The sequence below is a fragment of the Aquila chrysaetos genome, chromosome 15 (assembly GCF_900496995.4).
Source record: "Aquila chrysaetos chrysaetos chromosome 15, bAquChr1.4, whole genome shotgun sequence".
NCBI classification, from domain to species: Eukaryota; Metazoa; Chordata; class Aves; order Accipitriformes; family Accipitridae; genus Aquila; species Aquila chrysaetos.
Window position 1 is genome coordinate 27,695,328 of NC_044018.1, and position 25,925 is coordinate 27,721,252.

The window sequence follows — 25,925 nt, forward strand, 5'->3', positions numbered from 1 at the left end:
TTGCCATGCAGCTAGGTTGCATGGAGGGCATTACTGTGAAAAATAAAAGGGCTTCATGAATTCATTGAGCCACTCAAATGGATTTTAACATGTGGGACAAGGTATGGGCCAAATTCTGCATCTAATCCTGTGGATTGTAAATGCTGCTGAGGCTTTTAAGTCAATGAGAAATGTGCGTAAATAAGGCCAGAAGGTGTTGCTTTACCATGAATAACATCAATTCTTAGAAAAGTATCTCAGATTATTTCATAGCTAGTCACACCAGGACAGCAATCTACAGTCAGGAAGTGAGCTGTTGAATATCAGTAATAAAAATCATGTAGTTCTATCCTTCCTGTGGAAGTCAAGTGGGATCATTTCTGTGCTTTTATAGTCTGAAAAGTTATAGATGCCCTCCCAGATTTCCAGCTGAATTTGGAACAGAGCAATACTGATGATTCTGGAAAATCTGTACTTTGTATTTCTCAGCTGAGAGCTGCAGATATGTGCTTTTAAGTCATATTTTCCCATAAAATGACTAAGATATCACACTGTAAATCTTTTGAGCACTAACAACACTTCTGCATTCTTCTAGCAGTGCCTAATTCCACTGAAACCATTAGTAAATCTTCCACTGGTTTCAGGGGAATGAGATTAGAACCCACAACAGGGCATGTAACGTACTTAAATATGGTCATGTTTTCCATCATACACTTGCTACAAAGAACTGGGAGTTTTGAGACTTTAGTGCAGCCCAAGAGTTTTGCACCACCATTGTATTTAATGTCCTGACAAGTTCAATGTAAAATGCCACAGTCTAAGTAACACAAACCAAATCTGCGACTACCACTCATTATGCTGAATTGGAAATAAATAGTTTTGAGTGAGGTAGATGAATTTCTAGCCCAGTAAAGGTTGTTTTTTGGTATTTTTTTTCCAAGGAAAACTGGGATTATCAAAGGCTGAACGTAGAGGGTAGATAATATGAAATGTTAGTACTTTATTATGGATCTGTCTTGCACGGTTGTGGTACAGGTTCTTGTTTTGCTGAAATAAGTGGCAAAGCCCTGTTTTAAGCTGGCAGAATCAGACCCATTGAGTGGGCCTACAATCTCATGTTGTAAATTTGTAATACTTTACACTGCGTTTACTGAAAGGAAAGAGAAATAATGATCTCAGCATGCCATCTGCCAGCTCACTGGCTGAATGGAACAGACTACGTCAGTCAAAGGGTGAGATATGTCTTTAAATGACTTCTGTGGTTTTGGGGGTTTTTTTGTTGTTGTTCTGGCTTTTTGGGTTGCTTAGTAACAATATTCTGTGTGCAAATTTGTAGCATCTGTGCAGAATGTGAGGTGTTAACATGTTTGTAAAAATTAAGAGTCCAATTAATGTTTCCTCAGCAGAGCTTTAAAATTAAATGGCTCCTTCCTGGTTTTTTTATCCCCTTCTACAAATTACCTGCTTTTAGAAAAAAGTAAAGACAGCCTTGTGTCTTAGAACAGTGAAAAATCATAAAATTGCATTTCAGTACTTCTCAAATAAGTAGCTAGTGTTTTCAAATGGAGAATATAGCAGAATTAAGTAACTTGCAAAACATAAGTGGCTTTCAAAGGTCATATAATTCTGTCTTTGTGGTTAGTAGCTCCACACAGGGTAATGTCTGTGAATGATTATATATCTTCCAATTAAACCACTGAACAAAGCACTCAGTGTCAGAAATCTTACTTGATGACTTGCAGAACTGTGTTAGAAAGATTTAAAACAGAGAACTAGATACACTTCAGCAGGCTTCATACTCCATCCTTTTGGCTCCCTATAGCAGAATGTCTACTGGAATCTATCCTACTATTCAAAATCTATTAAAAAATAGAAAAAGCTAATGAAGGATGGGTTGGACCAAGCCAGCTTCTATCAGGAGACATACCTACACCTGTATAGTCACTGAATAGTCCATGGAGAGAAATAGGCTCTCCCAGACAGTAAGTCATCTGCTGCCTTTTAGCTACATGTCTTAGGGTGAGATGAATCACCTGTCTTTCAGTGGTGACTGAGCCAAATGTGGCTCGACAACCTCTCATTTTTAAGGCAGTAAAAGTTTGGTAAAATTAATCCCACTTCCCAAGATTATTTTTTTTTCCTGATGATACAGTCTACTTTGCCTTTGATCTGTTTTGGCACATAAAACATTTTGGAGGGAGGCATCTGCAGCAGTCTTGACTCGGACAGGGTTCACATTGACTCCAGTAGGAGAACAGGGTGAGAAAACACTGCAGGACTTCTCTTCCGGTAAGTGTTTTACTGTTCCATTTCCTCATTGCCTCACAGGCAAGAATCTTGACAGCTCAAAAGAGCTTTGTAGATGATGTAGATAAATTGCTGAGCTCCAAGTCCTGCCATGACCATGGTAAAAATTGTCCCTAGCTTTGAGTGGCTGCATGGATTTTTGTGAACTGGGTGCTTGTCTGCTGTAAAGACTGTGCAAGAGGTTTTGCTGGCTGTGGCCTTCACAGTGTCTACCAGTGGCACCAGGCTGTTGTTGTGGGCTCCAGACATCCATAAGTCCACATGTCCATTGACTTCATTAAGCTGTATAACATGTATGCAAGTCTAATACCTTCAAAAAGCTGTTGGACTTGCTACTGCTGTGCTCGGACAGCACAGTGTGTATTTGAATAGCCCCAGTGCAGTGGGAAATCATCACTTACCCTCCATGCTATGAACAGCCTGTGTATTCAGTGTGTCCCTGGAAATCCTGGGCTGGCTTGCAAGCCCTATACAAACGCAGACCACAACACTGTCCCATGGCTCAGAGAATATCTGTCTCAATATAAAATGAGAGACAACATACAGACTGTTAGAGGACTATGGGGAAACATTAAAAAAAATATAGAAGTCAGTCAATCAGCTGTTAGTCTTAGCATACTGGCAGCTCTAACTTTGCTGCAATTCTGTTGATCTTATGTGGGCTTTTAGGAAGGTAATGAAGTAGCTCACAACTGCCAAGGGCCAAGGAGGGAAAAGCTCAAAGCATTTCATTTGAGAATTGAAGAACTGGGTGATGGGGATTGCTGTGCTGGGTTGATCAGAGGTAGAAGTTAACATCTTCATGCCAGATGAGAAATGTTAAGCTAACTTCTTTCGAAAAAGAAGGAAGAATACTGATGCCCAATCTGATTGCATACACCAGTTGTTTTACATCTGGTACATTGTTGTTCGGGCAAACATCCCATTTCATTTTGGATCTCACCTATCCCTAGTGAGGGCAGTGCTGAAACTTTTCTTCCTTTGGGTTCTGCTTTGTCTCAATATTTATTCATTTGAACAATCCTTGTCTGTGGTATGAGAATCCACTCGGCATGGATTGGTGGCAGAACGAGGCCTCTAGTGATTCATGTTAGGCATAGATATTCAGGCTGCTTCCTCTCCAGAATTTGCAAGGCATGGATGTTTCCTGGTCTTTCTAACTCTTTTTAAAGAAAATTAATGTGAATTCTTGAAAACACAGTCTACTTCTTCAGCAGGGCAGTACTTAACAATCCTACTGCTATCACAGTCAACACATTCTGCATAAAAGCATGATTTAATACTCTTTTTAATTGCAGTTTCTTACGCTGCTTGCCTCGTATCACTAAATCCGTTGACAAGAGCGCAGCTGTTTTTCACACATTAACAAGTTCACCCCTGTGAGGAAAGCCAGCTCTGTTGAGGTGTTGCACAGACATAGTGAATAATTGTGAGCTGGGCTTCTGCAAACGAATTGACGTTGCTTCTTGGAGCACCGCAGCCAGATTTTCTCACTTTGACATAATCGCCCCATGTAATTCTTCTTTCCTACCTCTGCGTTACCTTTTGACAACCTCTGCATGAAGCACTAGATTTGCTTCTGACTGACTGAGGCCAAGTAAATCACAAGTCACGCTGTCGCATCTGGAAATTCATGAGTTTTCAGCTCTGTAAAAGTACTTCAGCTCTATGAACTGACAAGCTGAACCATATATGTGTTTTGGAAAGAAGATCAAGGTTTGACAAAACCAGATTTTCTCTTTATTGGGTTTATCTGACTTAATAATTTTAAAGTAGAAAATATCTTCTCTGAGTATAATGGAAACACTTAAATGAACTGGTTACATTTCCAGTAGAGTTTAATAATGTATGTTACGTTTCACACTTCCATATAAGGCATATCAGCTTAATTAGAAAAATAAAACACAGTCTGACTTGTTTACTTCACTCACTGTAGGACTTCAGTGCTTTAAAAAGCCCAGAAATGGTCCTTTGCTTTAAAAATATTGTTTTATGTAAGCAAAGGATTTAGCTGTATACTTGGGTTTGGATTCTCCTTGTTGCTGTTATTCTTCATGAAGCAGCCCAGCTCTCTTCCAGTCCTCAGCCTGTCATTTCTTTTGTACGTCAAGTTTTCCACTGCCAGAATGTATCATCCCTCACCTAGTCAGTTGTCCTGGGTTGTTCTGGGTTGGTTTTCAGTGGCTGCAATTGTACATCTTGCTGCCTGTGAGATGATTAATACAGCCCTGGAAGTCATACATCCCTCTTAATAGCATGTATAGCTAGTACTTTCTTTTGTTCTAGGGAAAGTTTTTATCACACCTGTATCTTTTAGTCAGATGCTGGAGTGAAAACGTTTATTGGGGCAAATGTAGTAGTAATAGACATCCCAGCCAGGAGATAGATTAGGCATGGTAGCAATATGGAAGCAAGGGCTCTGTGAGTGAAAGCTGTTTTCTGTGCATAGTTTTGGAGGCAACTGTCTGATGTACATGTATTGAGCAGACCATCTCCCATCTTTCAGGGGACATATAACATGCTGCTTGGCTAGTTTTCACCTCCTTATCCAGGATATTTCATGCAAGGTAATTACCAATATCCAGGAATAGAAGGGTTGTTTGGGGCTTTTTGAAGTATTCTTGTAACATTCCTGTGGCATGACACGGTAACACCTATTTTTCCTATGAAGTCCTGCAGGCAGTGTCTGTGTGACAAGACAACCACTTAAAAATGAAAAAATTCACACTGTTTGATTTTGTAAATGATAATTCACTGCAAATTGGAGAGACTTCATGGATACAGGACCTTCCCAGTGATGACAATGAACTAGAAAGACTTCTGAAACCAAATGAGCACGTGCTAGTAAACTGGCCTGTGGGAAAAAGAAAGACAGAAAAACACCTGGTGAAAGTTGTGTACATGAGTGGTGAGTGCAGTTCCAGAGCATTTGTCTGATATGAAATTTTAATCTAGTTTTAAGGTATTGCTACCTGTTTTTCTGTGCTTTGGCCTTTTTTTTTCCATCACTTCAAGATGACCCCCAAGAGCTGGTGGAAATGATGCAAAAGATATTGCGAGCAGATGAAATTACAAAAATACAAGTCCTTGGAAAAGGCAAGAGGAAGAGGATAGAAATGGTATTCTCAGAAAGTGAGGACAGTGACCTGGATAAAGAACAGGTGAGTTTCTGTCTTTACATGCCTGATATTGGTAGGCCCAAAATGGAATGAAACAGAGTGTAACTATTGATTCTTCACACTATAATACACAAAATATGTATAGGAAAGGTAGGAATATCTTTACTATTCTTCACATGGTACCTCAGCACAATAACCTGTCAGAGTAATTAGGCCAATAGATTTTGTCCTTTGCTATTTAAAGAGAAAAGTGTTATTCAAGACTTGGATGCTCTGTAGCTACATTACATTTTCTCCCATAAGACAGAAATCTGACCACTGCATAAGAAAGGGAAGGAACCAGGTTTTCTGAGCTTTGCATTGTGCTGAGTTCTGTAGTGACAAAATGTAGGGAAAGAAAACATAAATCTTAACAAAAAGTTACAAACATATTTTGCAAAAATACTAAGCAAGAATGTCAAGCGCACAGTGAATAAAAGTTTATGGTGTACTATGAGATACTGTAATGAAAGGCTTTATAGGAATGCAAAGGCACTATTATGCTCTTGTTTACAGGGGAAGATGATGAAGCATATAAAAAGAAATAAATCATTGCAGGCATCTGCTCCTGCCAACATCCTGAGTCAACTTGAAACATCTTTAATTAACAAACAGGTAAACATCTCATCTTCAGCAATTTTAATGTATTAAGCAAAAGCAAACTGAAATGTACTTGTTTAGGGGAGCATATGACTTTTGTTTTAGTGAAGTTAACAGTTCTAAAGGACATTACCTTAGAAAATTGGTGAATGGAGAACAGAGAGAATTATTACAGTTACGTATTACACTGACATTTCATTTTTAACTTCAATAGGAATGGTAACAGCTATTATTAAAATGCACTGACTGTTTATACATTCTGTGTACAAAGAGAATATTCTGATTTAGCCAGATATTTTCATGTTAGTTTTAATGCTTTAATTTTATGTTGTTGTTGCTCTAGATAGCACGGTTTTATTTTTTTTTCCAGAGAGAACCATATTCAGGAAGCAACTTTCTGTACAGTGAAAGTAGCAGTGATGATGAAGAGCCTTTATTTCAACTATCCAAGGTAGAACTGTGTGCCAAAATAAAAAGTCTCAAGAGGAAGCTGAAAGACACCATGAGAGAAAACTGCCGCCTAAGGCAGTCCCTGGTGATGCTTCAAGGTAAAGTCAGGGGAAGTATTTTGATGAAGAGGAAAGCCTGACGGTCATGAAAAGCTTGATTTATAAGAGCCCATTTGGATGGGTATTATGGATGCCTAAGCACCTGACACGATCAAGGCCTACCATTAGCATCAAAGTCTTTGATACATGGCAACATTTAATTCCATCAGCACTTAGAAAAAACTGTCTTACATGGAGGCCAAGCAACTGTAGAGTTAGAAATAGAAAAATCTGTCTAAATCCTGTCAGTTGTTCCCAAGAGAACCTTTCTGTATGCTGTATAACCATCAGCTAAACTCAAATACTGACCAGTCCAACTAACCTTATTTATTAGCAGTCTCTCTTGATCTACTGAAATGTCATTTATTCTGGAATGATTTCATTTCTAATTACTTTGGTAATTCCTCATTACTGATAATCTGAGTTAGTTCCAGGTGCAGCAAATTTAGTCCTTTCAGAGGTGAACCATTTTCTTCTTTTATAAATGAATCCTTCATCACTTTGTGATCATCTCTGAAGCCCCTCTTACTTGTCCCTGTCCATTACTCTGGTGCAGCCAAGACTGAATCCAAAATTTCAAAAGATTAGTGAATGAATAAGGTTTAAAGAGGATTTGCTCCTTCCCTTGCCAGCTACATCATACCATCCCTAGACAGCTGTTGTGGTTTAAGCCCAAATGGCAACTAGGCACCACATAGCTGCTCACTCACTCCCTCACCTCACAGTGGGATGGGGAGGAGAATCGGGAAAAAAAAAAGTAAAACTCATGGGTTGAGATTAGAATGATTTAATAACTAAAGTAAAATAAAATGTAATACTAACAATAAGAATAATAAAATACTATAATAATAATAATACTCATGAAAAGTAATAAAATAAAATAAAACCCAAGAAAAAGACAAGTGTTGCACAATGCAATTGCTCACCACCCGCTGACCAATGCCCGAGCAGTGATCTGCACCTCCTGGCCAACTCCCCCCAGTTTATAGACTGAGCATGACATTCTATGCTATGGAATATCCCTGTGGCTAGTTTGGGTCCGCTGTCCTGGCCATGCTCCCTCCCAGCGTCTTGTACACCTGCTTGTTAGCAGAGCTTGGGAAACTGAGAAATCCTTAACTTAGGATAAGCGCTACTTAGCAACAACTAAAACATCAGTGTGTTATCAACATTATTCTTATACTAAATCCAAAACACACGGTACCAGCTACTAAGAAGAAAATTAACTCTATCACAGCCAAAACCAGGACAATATCCACCCCTTATTCTATATCATTTACAACATGCCCAGATCCCATGCTTCCCAATACATTACCATTTAATCACCACCACTTTTCCTGTCTTTTAATGTATACGCACACATATCATTCCCACAGTCTATAGGCCATCTCTTTCAAATGTCCATTGAGTTCATTCAGTCCATGACTTTGGGCTCCATCTGTCATAATAGTCTGTCTGAGCAGGAGGGATGGTGCAAAGTCCTCTCAGTCAGCAGAACAGGATCGGGCATTGGTGTGGTGTGGCGGGTGGGTGACATTGGGCACAGCAGGAGGATGATGTGTAGTGTTGGATTGTTGCATGCTGAAGTCAGTCCCAGTTCTATCATCACTGTGCTTCGCTCGGTTTTATCAAAGTTCATTCTTCCTTAATCTAAGTGATTCTTACTGTAATACCATTGACGTAGCGTATAACAATTATAATAATGATGACATACAGTGGCAGGATTATATAGCAATCAACATTATACAATTTAATCTGTTGGCTATTCTCACCAAAATCAAATTGCCTTGTGGCACACATCAGATTTCCCCATCCTTCCACATCACCCACCGAGTCTACCCAGGTCCTTGAGCAAAAGCAATCCCACAAATGGGTTTGCCTTTGCCTGAGGCAGGAGTAATGCAGGCTGTTTTCCCTAGCATATTTTTTATGTGCACTACAGGGACTTTATCCCCTTCTACAGCATGTTCTGATTGGGCAGGGCCAGCTTGATTGGCAGATCCTCTAGTGTTGACTAACCAGGTGGCTTACGCTAAATGTGTATCTCAATGTTTGAAGGTCCCCCTCCCCATTGCTCTCGGTGTAGTCTTTAACAATCTGGGAAAATTGAGCAATACAATGGAGACTGGTGCATGATAGGGGATATGATACACCCACTCAATGCCATGCTCTTTGGCCCAGGTGTCTATGAGGTTGTTTAGAAAATTAGTCCTGTTGTCTGACTCAATTCTTTCTGGGGTGCCATGTCACCATAAGACTTGCTTTTCAAGCCCGGGATAGTGTTCCAGGCGGTGGCATGGGGCCCGGGATGTGTTTCCATCCACCTGGTGGTTGCTTCCACCATTGTAAGTACGTGGCGCTTCCCTTGGCAGGTTTGTGGGAGTGTGATATAGTCAATCTGCTAGGCCTCCCCATAATTATATTTCAGCCATCGTCCTCCATACCACAGAGGTTTTAACCACTTGGCTTCCTTGATTGCAGCGCATGTTTGTTATTCATGGATAACCTGTGCGATAGTGTCCAGGGTCAGGTACACCCCTCGATCATGAGCCCATCTATATGTTGCATCTCCTCACTGGTGGCCTGAGGTGTCATGGGCCCACCAAGCCATAAATAATTCACCCTTATGTTGCCAATCCAGATCTACCTGAGCCACTTCAATGTCAGCAGCCTTGTCTACCTGTTGGTTGTTTTGATGTTCTTCAGTGGCCCGACTCTTAGGTAGATGAGCATCTACATGACGTACTTTCACAACCAGGTTCTCTAGCCAGGACACAATATCTTGCTACAGTGCGGCAGCCCAGATGGGTTTACCTCTGCAGTGCCAGTTGCTCTGCTTCCATTGTTGCAGCCGCCCCCACAGAGCATTTGCCACTAGCCGTGAATCAGTATAGAGCACTGTCCGTTTTTCTCATTCAGCAATGCCTAAAGCCAGCTGGATGGTTTTCACCTCTGCAAACTGACTCAATTCAACTTCTCCTTCCACAGTTTCTGCAACTTGTTGTATAGGACTTCACACAGCCACCTTCCACCTCCAATGCTTTCCTAAAATGCAACAGGAACCATCAGTGAACAAGGCATATTGTCTCTCATTTTCTGGCAGTTTATTATACAGTGAGGCCTTTTCGGCATGCGTCACCTCGTTCTCTGGCGATATTCCAAAATCTTTGCCTTCTGGCCAGTCTGTGATCCAGGACAACTGGGGTTTCCTTTTCGAGTCCATTGTGTGATCAGTACAACCCACTTACTCCATGTAGCATCAGTTGCACAAGGTGCAGAAGGGACCTTCCCCTTGAACATCCAGCCCAGCATCAGCAGTTAGGGTGCTAATAGGAGCTGTGTTTCAGTACCAACCACTTTTGAGGCAGCTCAAACTCCTTCATATGCTGCTAATATCTTTTTCAGTTGGAGTATAGCGAGCCTCAGATCCTCAATATCCCCGACTCCAAAACCACAGGGCTCAGCCTTGCATCTCCCCCAGTGCTTTCTGCCAGAGGCTCCAGGTATGGCCATTCTCTCCAGCTGCAGTATAGGGCACATTTTTAATATCTTGTCCTGCAAGGATTACTGCATGAACGATCTCCTGTTGAATGTGTTCAAAGGCTTGTTGTTGTTCAGGCCCCATTTAAAATCATTCTTCTTAAGAGTCACTTGATAGAGAGGGCTTACAATCAGACTCTAATCTGGAATATGCATTCTCCAAAAACCCACAATGCCTAAGAAAGCTTACATTTCCTTTTTACTAGTCAGTGGGGACATAGCTGCTATTTAGTTAACCACATCCATTGGGATGTGACACTGTCCATCTTGCCATTTTGTTCCTAAAAACTGGATCTCCTGTGCAGGTCCCTTGACCTTACTTTGGTTTATGGCAAAACAGCTTTCAGAAGAATTTGGATTATTTTCTTCCCTTTCTCAAAAACTTGTGCTGTGTTGCCCCATATGATGATGTCATCAATGGATTGTAGGTGTTCCAGAGCTTCACCCTTTTCCAGTGCATTCTGGATTAGTCCATGGCAAATGGTGGGGCTGTGTTTCCACCTTTGGGGCAGTCGATTCCAAGTGTACTGGACACCCCTCCAAGTAAAAGCAAACTGTGGCCAGCACTCTGCTGCCAAAGGGATTGAGAAAAACTCATTAGCAGTATCAATTGTGGTGTACCACTTGGTTGCCTTTGACTCCAATTGATATTGAAGTTCTAACATGTCCAGCACAGCAGCACTCAGCGGTGGCGTAACTTCATTCAGGCCACAATAGTCAACTGTTAGTCTCCACTCTCCATTAGACTTTCACACTGGCCATATAGGGCTGTTAAAAGGTGAACGAGTCCTACTTATCACCCCTTGGCTCTCCAGTCGACGAATCAGCCTGTGGATGAGAATCAGGGAGTCTTGGTTGGTGCAATATTGCCGCCGGGGCACCACTGTGATAGCGATTGGCACTTGTTCTTCAACCCTCAGCAACCCCACAACAGAAGGCTCCTCTGAGAGACCAGACAAGGTGGACAGCTGTTCGATTTCCTCCGTCTCCAAGGCAGCTATACCTTTTGGGTCCTCAAAATACTCTCTCTTGAGACAATCTATGCCAAGGATGCATGGGGCCTCTGGGCCAGTCACAATGGGGTGTTTTTACCACTCATTCCCAGTTAGGCTTATCTCAGCCTCCAACACAGTTAGCTGTTAGGATCCCCATGTCACACCAGAAATACAGATGGGTTCTACCCCTTTATAACTTGATGGTATTAGGGTACACTGTGCACCGGTGTCATCTAGAGCCTTATACTCCTGTGGGTCTGATGTGCCAGGCCATCAGATCCACGCAGTCCAGTAAACCCAGTTGTCCCTCTCTTCCACTTGGCTGGAAGCAGGGCCCCTTTAGTTTTGGTCATAGGATTCTCCACTCACCTTTTGTAAAAATAGATTAGAATTCCTTCTCATAGTATCAGGAGTAAGATCAGCCCTTTCACTCTGTGTAGCACACTGCTCACACTGCCCACTGGAGACTGGAGCAGCAATTTTCCTGGAAGAACCGTCATCTGTGATTGTTTTTCCTTGCAATTCACATACCCATGCATCTAGGACCAAGGTAAGTTTTCCATCCCACTTCATCAGATCTTCTCTGTGTTCATGCAGGTAAGACCACAGGGTACCCTGTGGTGTGTACCTTCTATCTCCTCTCTCTTGAGCAGAGTGACACTTATTCCTGATAGGTGAGATATTGGTCCGTACAGGTGGGAGGCAGAACTTATCCTCACATTGCTGGAACTCTCAGGACAGTTTCTTGGCTAATATGTCTGGCAGTTTCTCCACAGCTGAGATGAGGGAGGAAGAGACACTTTCTTCATATTGCCAGAGTCACCCAGCCAATTCATCCATTGTTGGTCCCTCTTCATCTTTCCAGTCCATTACTGCCAATGAGTTGGCATATGACGATGGTGTGCTCTGTGTAAACTTCGCCACATGGGTTGCGTGCAGTGGACTTCATCTGGATCTGTGGATAGCTGTGCCTTGTCTGGGTCATAATAAGCCATCTCCCACACAGCTAATTCCCTCAGGTACTGGATATCTTTCTCCATGGTAATCCATTTGCTTGGATGATGTTCAACATCTTCCTTGAAGGGATGCATTTCCCTCATGCCTGACAGAAGTTGCCTTCAGAAGCTGAGGGCTTGTGTCTTTTTTCCAACAGCTTTGTCAATGCCCCCTTCCCTGGAAAGGGATCCCAGCTGCTTGGCTTCCCTACCCTCTAATTCCAAGCCACTGGCTCCATTATCCCAGCATCAGAGCAGCCAGGTGATAATGTGCTTGCCTTGACGATGGCTAAAATCTTTTCGCATATCCTGCAGCTCACTCAGGGATAGAGATCAGGTGATTACCTCTGGTTCTGCCTCTTCCTCCTGTTCTTGTGATGACTCTGGTTCGTCTTCATCCCCTCACTATGTGAACTGATTTTTTTTTATATTTCTTCTTCTGTATAGGGGCGACTGATACTGGTACTGGTTGATTCTCCAGTTCAGCTGCATCACCTATTGCTGGAGTTTGAATAGCCACAGTGTCTGCCACCAGCGTCTGAGTAGCCGCAGTACCTGTCACAGGGGTTGATCTCTGGGTGGTACTTCTAAATAGTTGTTTAACCCTAAACAGGACCTGAACCATATTCAGGAACATGCTGGTTCCTAGCAATAGGACCATGCCGATTTCAACATCCCAAGGATATTAAAAATTTGCAAAATTCCCAAACGCTATTGCAGTTAGCTTGGCGGAGAAGGGGAAGATGTGGGAAGATGTCTCCCCCATAGGTTGGCTCCCTGAGAAAAGGTAAAAAGTGTAATTATTAACAATTTCCACTAGATGGCTCCTGAAGTATAGAGGTGACGACAATGCTGAGTGCAAATACCGGATTAGTCCCATGGCAGATAATTTTATCAGTGTTACATAGTACAGCAAAGCAAAAACCTTAATCCACTTCACCTTACAGGTGATAAGCAGTAGCACAGGGACTGTATATGGCAGGTGAGGTGATACATAACACAGCTCTTAAGAATGAGCACTACGACTCTAAAAGCCAATAAATCAACATTGTGACTAGCAACTATTAAACTAATATAATGAATGCTTATAACAAATTTGTTTTAACACGCTCTGGTTAGATCTGTCATTATCTCAACCTTTCAGGCCCCATGCCGGGTGCCAAAAAAGGACTGTAATGGTTTAAGCCCAGCTGGGAACTAGGCACCACACAGCCGCTTGCTCACTCCCCTCCTCGCAGTGGGATGGGGAGGAGAATAAGAAAAAAAAAAGTAAAAGTCCTGGGTTGAGATAAGAACGATTTAATAACTAAAGTAAAATAAAATGTAATACTAACAACAACAGTAATAAAATATAGTAATAATAATAATAATTGTAATGAAAAGGAGTAAAATAAAATAAAATAATAATTTAAAAAAAAAACACCCAAAAAACCAAGAAAAAGACAAGTGATGCACAATGCAATTGCTGACCACCATTGATGTCTGAGCAGTGATCCATGCCTCCTGGCCAGCTCCCCCCCAGTTTATATACTGAGCATGACATTCTATGGTATGGAATATCCCTTTGGCTAGTTCAGGTCAGCTGTCCTGGCCATGCTCCCTCCCAGCTTCTTGTGCACCTCCTCGCTTGCAGAATATGGGAAGTTGAAAAATCCTTAACTTAGGGTAAGTACTTAGCAACAAATAAAACATCAATCTGTGATTAACATTATTCTCACACGAAATCCAAAACACACTGTACCAGCTGCTAAGAAGAAAATTAACTCTATCCCATCTGAAACCAGGACAACAGCCTCATATCTCTTTATTTTTTTTATTGTCCTATGATTTTGCAAGTGCTTATCAGTTTCATTGCCCACCTGATTCCATTCCATGTTATTCATCTTGGTTTGAATCATTCATCTCCACCATTTTGAATGTTATTTTTAAACATTTATTTAGTGTCTGACAACATTTCTTACACATTTAGGTCCATTTGCCTTGCATCTTAAGCACTTTTATTAGTCTTTTACAATATTTTCTGTAATTTAGTGACTCTGTATCTTGCTGATTCTTCATCCCTTGCATCTTTTTGCTCTGAATTGATTCTTCTTAATGGACTCAATAAAAGTTTATATTTGAAAATAAATATTACTTGGAGAAAAGGGTATTTAAAAGATGCTCTGTATAGATTGAAAAAGGAAAAAAAGTCTATGCAGTCTCTGTAACTTCTTTGAAGCAAAAAAAAAATCAGACATAACATTACTTAGCCCATATTCGATAGCTTTACAGACTTGTAGAGATTTTGAGATTGCAAAAACAAAAAAGAGAAATAGCTTGCATAGTGCCATGATTGGTGTAAACTAATGGTTCCTCTTAGTCTTGCAGAGAACTGATCTATCCTATTCTAGAAACAGAGCCCAGATCTTCATGGGTGGGGACAGCAGAATGACAGGAAAACATCTGAGAGAATAGGAAAAAAGTATGTTAAAGCATCTTTGCTGACTACTTTGACTCTTTTGCATCATGACATAAATCTAATTGCAAAAATATACATGCTTATGTAATTAGAGTCTGAAAGCTTTAATTATTATTTTACCCCTCACTTTCCATTTGTTTTCAGTGTTGCCGCAGGCAGTCACCCATTTTGAGGAACTGGTAGGGATGGCTGAAGCACTGCTCAAAGGGGGAGTGACATCGTCTACGTCCAGTCTGCACTCACACGCTGTTTGGAAAGCATCTAACAATCCAATAGCAGATTCATATGCAGCTATGCATAGTAACTCCAGCTCACCAGTAACTTTGAATGTGGAAGATGAGGAGCAACAGACCGAAAAACAGGTCAGTTAACAGGCAATTTTAGGCATAAAAATTAAAACTTTATACAATACAAACTTTACTGTTATAGTATAACGAATATAAAAATAAGCATCAGTAAAAATCATTTTATCATCATTCAGCTGATGACGTGACTTGTGCAGAAGGCTCTTTTCATGACAAACACTAGACTTAATTTAGTGTGCTGGTACACTCTCAAACTTGCTTTGATTTTTGTGGCTTTGCACCTCTATGACTAAGGGCAGAATGTAGATACATGAAGAAAATACCGAGATCCAGGAATAACTTTCAGCCTAATGTTTTGGATGCCAGAGGGGAATGGTAGTATTTCAGAGATCATCTAAGAAAAATACCATCAGTCTGTTTAAACTGTTAATAAGTAAATGGAGAATGGTATGTTTCTGCTCTTGTTCCAGACACTGGCCAGCAGTTAAGTAGAAAAACATATATATAGATACTGAGTAAAGATGTTCCCCTATTGTCTGTAATTATAACAGAGCACAACTGAGAAATCTGAGGCACAGAGGCTGTACATGAAAAATGTAAAGACACAACCAGAAGAATATTTCAGCTTCTGCATTCACAATTTACATATACATGCTTATGCACTGAGTCATGCTGGTCAGTGGAAACCATTCTCGTGTGTTGTCATGGGGTCCTAAAACCCAAAGAAATATATTATCAAGGTATGATGTTTTGACTGAATATTGCAATACACAAAATTTGACCTAACATCTCCAAAACAACAAAAAGACCTAATTTTCTAAGCAACCTAGCCTCACTTAATAGAGGTAGCTCAAAATTACCCATTAGGAGAGTTCAAATACTCAGGCTGTACAACTGCTGTGTGTAGAAGTCACTCTTACAACCCAGGACCAAATGTCACAGTTCTTAAGGCATGTCTGCTCAGAGGCAGGACTATTAGCTTGGGCATAGTGCCATGCTCCCAAGGCTGTACAAAATGATGCCAGAACTGGACCACAGTCAGCCTGCATGGAGTGCAAGCAGAAGGATTTAGATATGTCTGAACATGTCCTGTCTCCACTAGTGAGTAATAAGGATTGCATGGTGTTTGCTAGGATGAATGGGGTCCTTAGTCTGCCCCGCACTTGCTTCTGAAAAAAATCAACCTGTGTGTATAGTTCCAAATGTTGAGTGGTATGCAAGTTTAGCATTGATCTCAAGCACACAGTTTTCAGAGATTACTTTTGAAATTGTGGTTTAAAAAAACAAAATTTAAAAGATACTTCAGAGGTAATACTATATAATATTTCTAGAGAACATCAATAGTTATGCTTATGACCAATTTTGTTTTCCAGTTCAAGATCGAAAAGTGGCAGATTGCACTTTGTAACAAGAGCAAACCTCAAAAGTTTATAAATGACTTGATGCAAGCACTTTATACACATGAATACATGGCTACGCACAGCCTGACAGGTGCAAAGTCCTCCTCTTCAAAGGATAAAGCGGCAAAACCAGCTATGAATCAGAATGAAGTTCAGGAAATCATAGGTGATGACTTGTTATCATTGCTCACTGTGGCAGTGACTTGACAGAGGGCTTTCTCTGAGGGAGGGGCTGTAATGCTTAACGGCTGGTCTACTCAGGTGATGTGCTGTTTTGTATTTCCTTCTTTGGCTACATACTTTTTTAAACCATCTGTTACAAATACTGTCAGTGAAATGCTAAATAGTAGTATTTCTATTGTGTGAATTTTGTTGGTTTTATTTAAGTGACTACTCAGGCACAGTGAGCCTTTGAAAGGTTAATCTACAACAGTCAAACTTGGAGCATGATGATAATGGATAAGGGAAAGCAAAGAGAGGACACACTTGGATCAAATTTAAAATTGTGTCTGCTATATTCTTAAGTTAATGAATGTTATGAATTCTGACATTTTAAATAGCACTGGAGGCAAAATGAGACAATAAGTATAGAAGACAAGAATAGTGATCGGAGAAACAAGCAAAATTTGTTTTATGCTGAGGTTTAAGGCAGATGTTTGGTGCATAGGAAAGAGAATCATATCAGATGGAAGTAGCAGTTTTAAAGAAAGCAGTATTTTGTGAGCCCATGAAGTCTGATTTTTATTGGATTCACACCTATAGCTTAATACTTGAACAACTGTCCTGGTTGTGGCTGGGATAGAGTTAATTGTCTTCTTAGTAGCTGGTACAGTGTGTTTTGGATTTAGTATAAGAATAATGTTGATAACACACTGATGTTTTAGTTGTTGCTAAGTAGCGCTTATCCTAAGTTAAGGATTTTTTGGTTTCCCATGTTCTGCTAACAAGCAGGTGTACAAGAAGCTGGGAGGGAGCATGGCCAGGACAGTGGACCCAAACGAGCCAAAGGGATATTCCACCATCATTCCAATCACATGTCATGCTCAGTCTATAAACTGGGGGGAGTTGGCCAGGAGGTGCAGATCACTGCTCGGGCATTGGTCTGCGGGTGGTGAGCAATGGCATTGTGCATCACTTGTCTATTTCTTGGGTTTTATTTTTCTCTTTTGTTTAAATACTCCTTTTCATTACAATTATTATTATTATATTTTATTATTATTTATTATATTTTATTTTACTTTAGTTATTAAATCGTTCTTATCTCAACCCATGAGTTTTACTTTTTTTCCTGATTCTCCTCCCCATCCCACTGGGGGTGGGGGGAGTGAGTGAGCAGCTGCGTGGTGCTTAGTTGCTGGCTGGGCTTAAACCACGACAACAACATAGCCTAAATTCCTGTACTAGAATCCTTCCCGATTGCCATTCCCTTGGACTTCCCCAGTTCTCTCAGTTCCCTTCCCAGCTTAGCTCCATTTTCTGTACCTTGGTCCAGTTTTGTTGAAGTTGGCTACCAGTTTCAAAAGTTCTCAGTTGCAGAAATCTCTTTTCCTTAAGAACCTAGCTAGAGAAAAAGGCCCAAAGTCAAGAGAGAGAAAAGGGAAGAGTGTGTTAACATGGTGAAAATATATTTAGAGGTGGTAAAATGAGACCATTTCAGAATGATGTATGAGAAAAATTAAAAAGATTTCATGGGATGAGAAGAACGGTTGGACTCAATAATCTTAATGGTCTTTTCCAACCTAAATGATTCTGTGATTGTATGAGCTACTAGTGACTTTTGTAAAGGTGGATTCTAGAGAAGGGTCTAGGCAAAACTGAAAAGGAAAGCAGAGAAGATAATCAGGACATTGAATACAGCATGCCACGGAGAATTCAGTGATAAAGGGGAGCCTATAAAGAAGTCAGAGAAGTCAAATAAATCTGTTAAAGGAAACAGGAACACTCCTGAATTCAAATACAAAACTGTCAACATTATACAAGAGAGAAAGAAAAATAAGAAGGAAGCCTGGGAGTTCTAGGACTGTAGAAAATGAGTTAGTAGATCAGATTAAAGAAGATAGAAACTGTAAGACTTCAAAATGGAATTAAAGGGGTGAAAAATCAAGAGAAGGGAAGATGATGAAGAAGAGGGGAGCAGGAATCACATTCCTGATGTTGAGTCCTGTTAGTATTGCAGTCAAAAAAGTTAGCCAAGCAAAACAGAAGGGAAATTTTTAGGGAAAGAGACATCATCTGCAAATGAATATTAATGAACAAAAACTGTAAGATTCAGAGGCAAAAGTACTGATGAGAATAAGAAAAGGACTCTCTGATCAAGAAGAGAGCAAAGGGAAAGAGGATGAGCAAACACAAATCACTCACTACAGGAAGCCCTTGTGGCCCTGGAATTCCCTTTGAGTCTGCGAAGAGCAGGCACAACAATATGGAAGGCACAGAGAAAAGCAAGAGCTGGCACATGCAAAATCAGTGAAGTAGTGTGTGAAGATAGCAAAGTAACTAGAGCTGAAGCTGAAGTAGCTGGAAATTTCAAAGATGCAAGAAATGCATTTTTAGATCACACATCTGTTGTTTACCTGATTTGGAGGCCTCATCTATCGTTTCTTTATTTTGCAGGAATCACAAAACAATTGTTTCCAAACACAGATGATGCTTTAATTAGGCGAATGATGGGACAAAAACTGAACAATTGCACCAAGAAGCCGATTTTAAGCAAAGATCTTAACTCAGGTGCTTTTCAGAAGCATAGCTTTTGGTAAGTCTTAAAAAAATTGTAGCCTGCAATGTGTAATTCCATATATTACCCTGTGGTAACAAAATCTAAAAGCAATCTTAAAATTACCATGAAGATACATGTTCATATATGCATTGCCAAGTAGATAAGTATTTTCGTAACCTTGTACAAAAGGTACGTAGTAGAGAAGCAGCCCAGCTTAACATTACAGCACAAAAAAAGTTGTTCATTCTAGACAAAGCAGCACCAGGCTATTAAATTACAGGAAGAGAACACAGAAGTAAACACATGGAGTTACTTTGATCAATATGACTATTTTAGTTTTGCCATTATTTACTTTTCTTATTATTCTCTGTAGGCTCTCCTGAGACCAGTCAATTCCATTTTCATGTCACCTGTTGTGCCTCAATTAACCCACAAGTAAAGATAAGGAAAATCACACCTCTTTTGTACCTACTGATAAAAGTACTGTAGGAGAGCTAAATTAGCAATCTTTTACCGCCAGAAGAGTCTAAATTATTGGGGCAGAGGAGTTATTAAATAACATCTTGCTCATTATGGCCATTCTTACCTTGTGAACAAGACTAATCTAAAAGTGCTAAACTCATCCCTATTGTTGGTGAAGTCAGCTATTTGCATAGTACTGTTTCCACATATACCCCAAATACCCAAATATGTACTCCACAAATACCACGTATCACAGAATAGCTGACGTTGGGAGGGACCTCTGTAGATTGGCTAGTCCAGCACCCGCTGCTCAAAGCAGGGTCACCTAGACCAGGTTGCTCAGAGCCATGTACAGTTTGGTTGAGTATCTCCAAGGATGGAGACTCCACCACCTCTCTGGGCAACCTGTGCCAGTGCTCAGTCACTCTCACAGTGAAAAAGTGTTTCCTGATGTTCAGATGGCACCTCCTGTGTTTCAGTTTCTGCCCATTGCCTCTGGTTCTGCCACCGGGCACCACAAAGACAAGGCTGCATCTTCTTCACACCCTCCCATCAGATATTAATACACATAGATAAGATCTGCTTGAGCCTTCTTGAGGCTAAAGAGTCCCAGCTCGCTCAGCCTCTCCTCAGGAACAGGATAAAAGATTAACAAGGAACAGGATAAGAGATTAAAATCAGTGAGACAGGGAGAATAGATTTGTCCTTACTTAGACTTTCCATACTGAAGTAATATTTTACTTCTTCCTAGTGCAGTTCTCTTGTGCATGTTTTAAAATCTGTATTTGCAACTGTAAGACACTTTATAACAAACAAACAAACAAAACCACCCCAAGATGTTTGACTATGTTATAACACAATTGTTTGAAAAGTAGCAGTGCTTTGCTACCAAAATTCCTCTCTAAGCCACCTGGTAATACTCCATGGACCACCAGTGGTCTATGAATTACTGCTTGAGAAATACCTAGATAGTATCTATTGGAAGAATCCACATACACAGGTTTTCCCATCTGGTAACAATAAACAAATGCACCAGCCTGGCTAAAATACAATTTGTTATGTTAATGCTTTTCTTCTAGAGATGAGAAAGCTTCATAAAACAAAGGTCCTCTGTATTTGTAACATACAGTGTGCATTGATTCACTGTAGTATTTTTCCTTGTCCTTGACACAAGTGGTAAAAATAACAGCATAGAAACATAAACTCTGTCTCTTTGAAAGTATTAAATCTTAAATATTTCATATTTTAAATCTTTTTTTTCATCAGATAAATCCACAAATTTTGCTAATTCCTGAGTCTTCTCATGTACAGACACAATATTCCTTGAAGCCTTGACGGGAGGATCTTGAGCTAGCACTATAACAATTCTGGGTTGTTTTTTAATACTGCCTATAGACTTTTAAATTTAAACTTGTTATCTTAAAGATATCTTTATGTCTGTTATTGACAAATGCTTATGTAAAATGCAGTCCAACATTCATTGAAACCAATGCAGATATTGCCTGCATAGTCTCTCTTGAATGGATGCTTATTAGAATGCATTTATAATGGATTCATTTTACATCTGTTCAGAATTTTCTCACTGTAAAAGCATTTAAGCACCTTGAAAATAATCAAGATAATGGTGGTAATTCCTTTAACTCAGATGACACAAGTTTTCTCTGTAAGAAAACTAGGAGAATTTAAAAGTGCTCATAATCTCACTGTTACTCCTTCAGTTCACCTTCCAGCAATAAAGTACAGAGAGGGGTCAAGAGAAAAACCTGTTGTGCAGTACCTTTAGTAACAACTTACACACAAGTCACTAACTTTTAAAACTGGTGATACTGCAGTTTTGATCTCCTCCCTTGCTGCTTTTCCTTCCTTGCCCACCTCTTCCACTTTTCCCCAGAATACAGTTACAATTCAAGAGAAAAAATTTGGAGTCAAATCCAACAAGACAGACAAGTCACCATCTCAGATTCATAAGGCTGAGGTGAAACAAGGAAAAGGGGAATATGTCAGTGAAGAAAACTAGTTAACTAGTTAATAAACAAACTCTAATGCTTGGAAACTAAGAACAGTAGTAATTGCACATTTAATGTTAGTATCTCAAGCTTAGTTATAAATTGTCTCAACAGTGGTTCAACAGCTACTTCTCAGGGCATCATCTCTTCAGCTGTTCCTCTCAGTACACAAGACCAGCAGGATGATGATTCACTAGCTGCTAATGCACAAATTCAGCAAAGTGACAGCTGTCTGACTCTCTCACCTCCCACCCCACAAGGTCAGCAGGAGTGCTACAAGCCCACTTCTTCTAAGGTGGAGTCTCATCTCATCAGCTCACCAGTGGCCTCTCCCAGCCAGGGTTGCGGACAGGATCTCAGGAATTCAGACAAGGAATGACAGAAGGTATTTCATACCAGTTCAAATTCTCAACGGAGATTAGGGAGAAGTATAAAATAAAAAAGACATAATATCTAAATGGGCCTAGCAACAGTGGACATATATACTGCAAGCAGAATAGAAGCCTGAGAACCATTTCCTCAAACAAATGAAAATCCCACAACCTAGAAAAAAATAAAGGCATATTAGTATCTTTGGCTTTAAGATATTATTAAATATATGCATGTTATGCAGTAATTCAAAAAATGTAAACTTTTTCTGAAGAATATAAGTAGAGTTCCCCTTAGTTAGAAAAAGTCATTATTTAAAGTAATACCAAAAGAATGTGTAAGAGGAACCTTAAGCCCCTTGATTTCACCTTGACAGCTGATGGAAAACTGCTTTACTAATCAGACAGCTATTGGATATTAATACAAAAAAAAGATATAGAGGTATGAAAAGAGAATAGAAAAATTTCTTAGTGAGATGAGGACTATGGCCAGCACAGGGTTAGCAAGCACAGGGTCACGTGAGCAGAAAAGAAGAAATAAAATAGATATTTAAGGATGCTGTTACCTTGGAAAGAAGAAAACATTCTTAGGGCAATGAAACTGCAGCTCTCAAGATGTCTGCAGGAAAGAAGCAGTTCATTTTTAACCTCTGGAAGCTGGAAAGGCAATGAAAGAAGCCATGTTCTCTCTTAGCTCAGGAAAGAGTCCTCCAGGATAGCCTGTTTGGTTTTGGAGGCCGTAGCTTCTTTCATAGGCCTTCTGCTGCTGTTACTCTACTGGTTTGGCAGCTCTCACTCTCTCTTCTTCCCTGAACATCATGTCCATAGGATAAGGGTGCCTGATCCCTCCAGTCAGGAAATGGAGGACAGTCTCTTGGAAGTGATTAGTAAAGGGTAGAGTTGCCAGCCTCTACTCCCTGTGTTTCGATTTTAGTATGCTACCTCTTGCTTAGAGAGAGGGTGGACAGGTGGACATTCCTCACGGGAATGGGACCAGAAAAATCCCAGTAACTGGGCAGTTCCTCTTGAGATGTGACACCACTTGTCCCAGGGAGCACCTGGCAGTCACACACCCTGTAACTGCCTGAGGAGGAGGGAAGGTACATTTTTTTTCCTCACTGGCTGATACCAGCTTTACAGGATGCTGGTAGCATGGGAAGGAGAGAACACTTGGATTATAGCTTTCATGCTTGAGTGTCCTTCTTCCAGAACAGAGAGTACTAACAGTTAAAACTATTTCATACGTGGCAAACAAGCAACTAAGGAATCAAGATGAAAAAAAAACCAACATAAAGTTGAAGAAATCTAGCTTGATTTGAGGAGGATTTCTATAACTCAGGAGATCTGAGTTACAGAAATAAATTAGAAATAGTGTTAGGGTGAATGCCGGGCAAAAAATCTGAAGATAAGGTTAGCGGCCAAATACCTCTAAAGGGAAGTGCTGCAAATCTAACTGTTCTAGAACAATGCACTAATAAAATGCACTGTGGAGAAGACTTTTGTGTGGGCTGGGATATTAATTAAGTGATCTGCTAGCCTTTTCCATCTCTCAAGTCTATCAGTTCCTTGTAGATAAAATCAGGATGAAAGCAGGTGTGAAATATGATACAAGTTCTAGCTCATGTTCTTAACTACCATCTGTAAAATGTAACAGAAGGGTGTTTGCTATTGTGTACATTTTGTATATGTAATTGTGTGTACAGCATATAAGAATGTATATAATTAATCATATTTTTGAAGCAACTTTCTATCAAATAAAATGAAACATTACTACGTCTTAGTTCTATTTTATTGTCCTTACTGTCTTCTGGGCCTTTTCTTACACCAGCCTTTGTTGTACAATCTACCATGTAAGGCTGGGTTTTTTTCTCTCGCTTGCCTGGGTTTTTTTCTTTAATAACTGTTTTGAAGCCAACTTCTGCAAAACATGTTGGGGAAGGGGTTGGCCCACCTACAGGGGCTCTCTAACCTTAAAGTTGTCACAGCTGATATTGCACAGCTGCAGCTGTTCTGCTGTTTGGGAAGTATAGAAGCACTTGGGCAGGTACATGGACCAAACACAAGCACCTGCTCTTCTTGTTGCTAGTGCAGCACTACAGGTCACGCTGTACTATGTGCTTTTCTATTCTGCTGACTTGGTAAGTTGCTGGCAGCTCACCACAAAGAGTAAAGGAAGATTTTCATGGTAGGGTGAAGGGCCTACTCCCAGGTATGGGCCAAGGAGAGAGATTGGTGTTCTGGACAAAAAGAACAAAATAGAGAAGAACACATTTTAATGTTTTACTAAAGGGTAAAGAGGGAGAAAGCTGCAAAGAGCCAGTTCCTTCCTCTCTCCTAAAGTACAGGACTGATGTTATCCCACTGGATAAAAGAAGATAAATAGCTTTTACACAACTACACAGTTATCAGAAAAGCCATACCAAAAAGGAAGAAAATATGACTGGTTTTCCAAAATGACCCTGACAAACTCTGAGAACACAAAATTGAAGGCTAGATAATCACAGATTAGAAACTTCAGAAGTAACAGAAAGGGAGAGGAGAGCAGAACAGCCTAATGCTGCTTCTCCCAAAATTTGCACTAAAATCAAGATTAATTGGTGGTGTGTAAATGTTTAGTGTCACAAAGTGTAAAATTCTTCTGATACGAGTGACAGACAACACATTATTTGCATTACTCAGAATTGGAGAAGGCTAACAGCTACTGCAGAAAAAACCTAACAGCTATATGACTGTACAGCATTTAGTAACTGGAGATTTAGTACTGAAAAGGTAGGCAATACTAAAACTAATAATTTCAACTATTTGTTTCTATTACTGCACTTTAGATTGAATTTGAAGATTACCATGGAAAAAAATTTGGTCATTGTTTATTATGAACTGCTCAGTAAGACCACTTGCTTTCTCAGGAGGGAAGAATATTGAGATATGCAAAGAATGGGATAAAAAACTTACTGAAAAAGTATACTATTGAATAAATTGGGGTTTTTAATGCATGTCAACTTCATGTCCCCTCTTACTATGGTACATAGATAGGAGTCAGAAAAACCAAACCACCAGACATCTACATTTTCTAGATCAAGAGTAAGCAGCAATATGCAATGTTGACACAAGAGGGAAATCAACGGTTAAAAAGGCAATGTTTCACTCACCTTAAGGAGTGACAGCAAACAGGATAAAAGTAGATAGAAAAATTTAAAAGAAATGGGGATTAAGCAATAAGAAAAAAGTAGCAATGAAATGGAGATGTAGAAAGAAAATCTAAAAAGTGATGGCACAGAGGCAATAGAAGAAATAATTTTAAAAAGCCAGCAAAGGGAAGAAAAGTAGGCATAGAAAGAACTTAATAAACCATGGAGATTAAGGAAATAAAGGGCAAAAATAAAAAATAGTGACAGCAAACTAAAATGGGGACATAGAAAAAGTATCTAAAAAGCAAGACCACTAAGGAAAGACAAATAATTAAAAAATAAAGACAGTGAGAGAGAGACAGCGAATGGGATAAAAGTAGACAGAAAATTTTAAAAGCAACAGTGATTAAGGAAATAAGGAAAAAATAAAATAGTGATGTCAAACTAAAATACTATAAAGTATTTTACTATAAAGTAAATCTAAAAAGTGATGGCACAGAAGAAAGAGAAGAAATAACTTAAAAAAGACCGCAAAGGGAATAAAAGTAGACATAGAAAGAACATTTTAAAAGTGAGGGAGATAAGGGAAATTAAGGAAAAAATTATGAAATAGGGACAGCAAACTAAAACAGACGTAGAAAGAAAATTTAAAAAGCAAGGACATTAAGGAAAGATAAATTATTAAAAATAAAGAGTGATATGAAGACAGTGAATGGAATACATGTAAACAGAAAAATCTTAAAAGCAACGGTGATTAAGGAAATAAATTTAAAAGTAGCAATGGTAAACTAAAATAGAGTTGTAGAAAGAAAATCTAAAAAGTGATGGCACAGAAGAAATAATTTTTAAAAGACAGTGAAGTAGGCATAAAAGTAGGCATAAAAAGAACATTTAACAGGAGGAAGAGGAGGAGGAGAAAATAGGGGGCAACTGGAGGAGGAGGCAACAGGAGAAGGCAAT

The 25,925-nt window shown here is 39.8% G+C and overlaps 1 protein-coding gene across 5 annotated transcripts in view; it reads left to right on the plus strand.

The window, feature by feature from the left end:
* The window catches only part of BEND6 (BEN domain containing 6), a 30,761-nt gene extending 7,151 nt beyond the window's left edge, over window positions 1-23,610 (plus strand). The window contains exons 3-11 of one of the 5 annotated variants that reach the window (XM_030037519.2): window positions 4,793-4,853; window positions 4,958-5,194; window positions 5,302-5,447; window positions 5,961-6,059; window positions 6,415-6,592; window positions 14,725-14,942; window positions 16,259-16,451; window positions 18,899-19,037; window positions 21,584-23,610. In XM_030037519.2, the coding sequence (XP_029893379.1) occupies window positions 4,999-5,194; window positions 5,302-5,447; window positions 5,961-6,059; window positions 6,415-6,592; window positions 14,725-14,942; window positions 16,259-16,451; window positions 18,899-19,037; window positions 21,584-21,848 (1,434 nt within the window). In that variant the 5' untranslated portion in view covers window positions 4,793-4,853; window positions 4,958-4,998 and the 3' untranslated portion in view covers window positions 21,849-23,610. Of the gene's footprint in view, window positions 1-2,976; window positions 5,195-5,301; window positions 5,448-5,960; window positions 6,060-6,414; window positions 6,593-14,724; window positions 14,943-16,258; window positions 16,452-18,898; window positions 19,038-21,583 lie in introns of those variants that run through there. The other 4 variants (XM_030037518.2, XM_030037517.2, XM_030037522.2 and 1 more) reach the window with 4 other exon arrangements.
* Window positions 23,611-25,925: the final 2,315 nt, after the last annotated feature.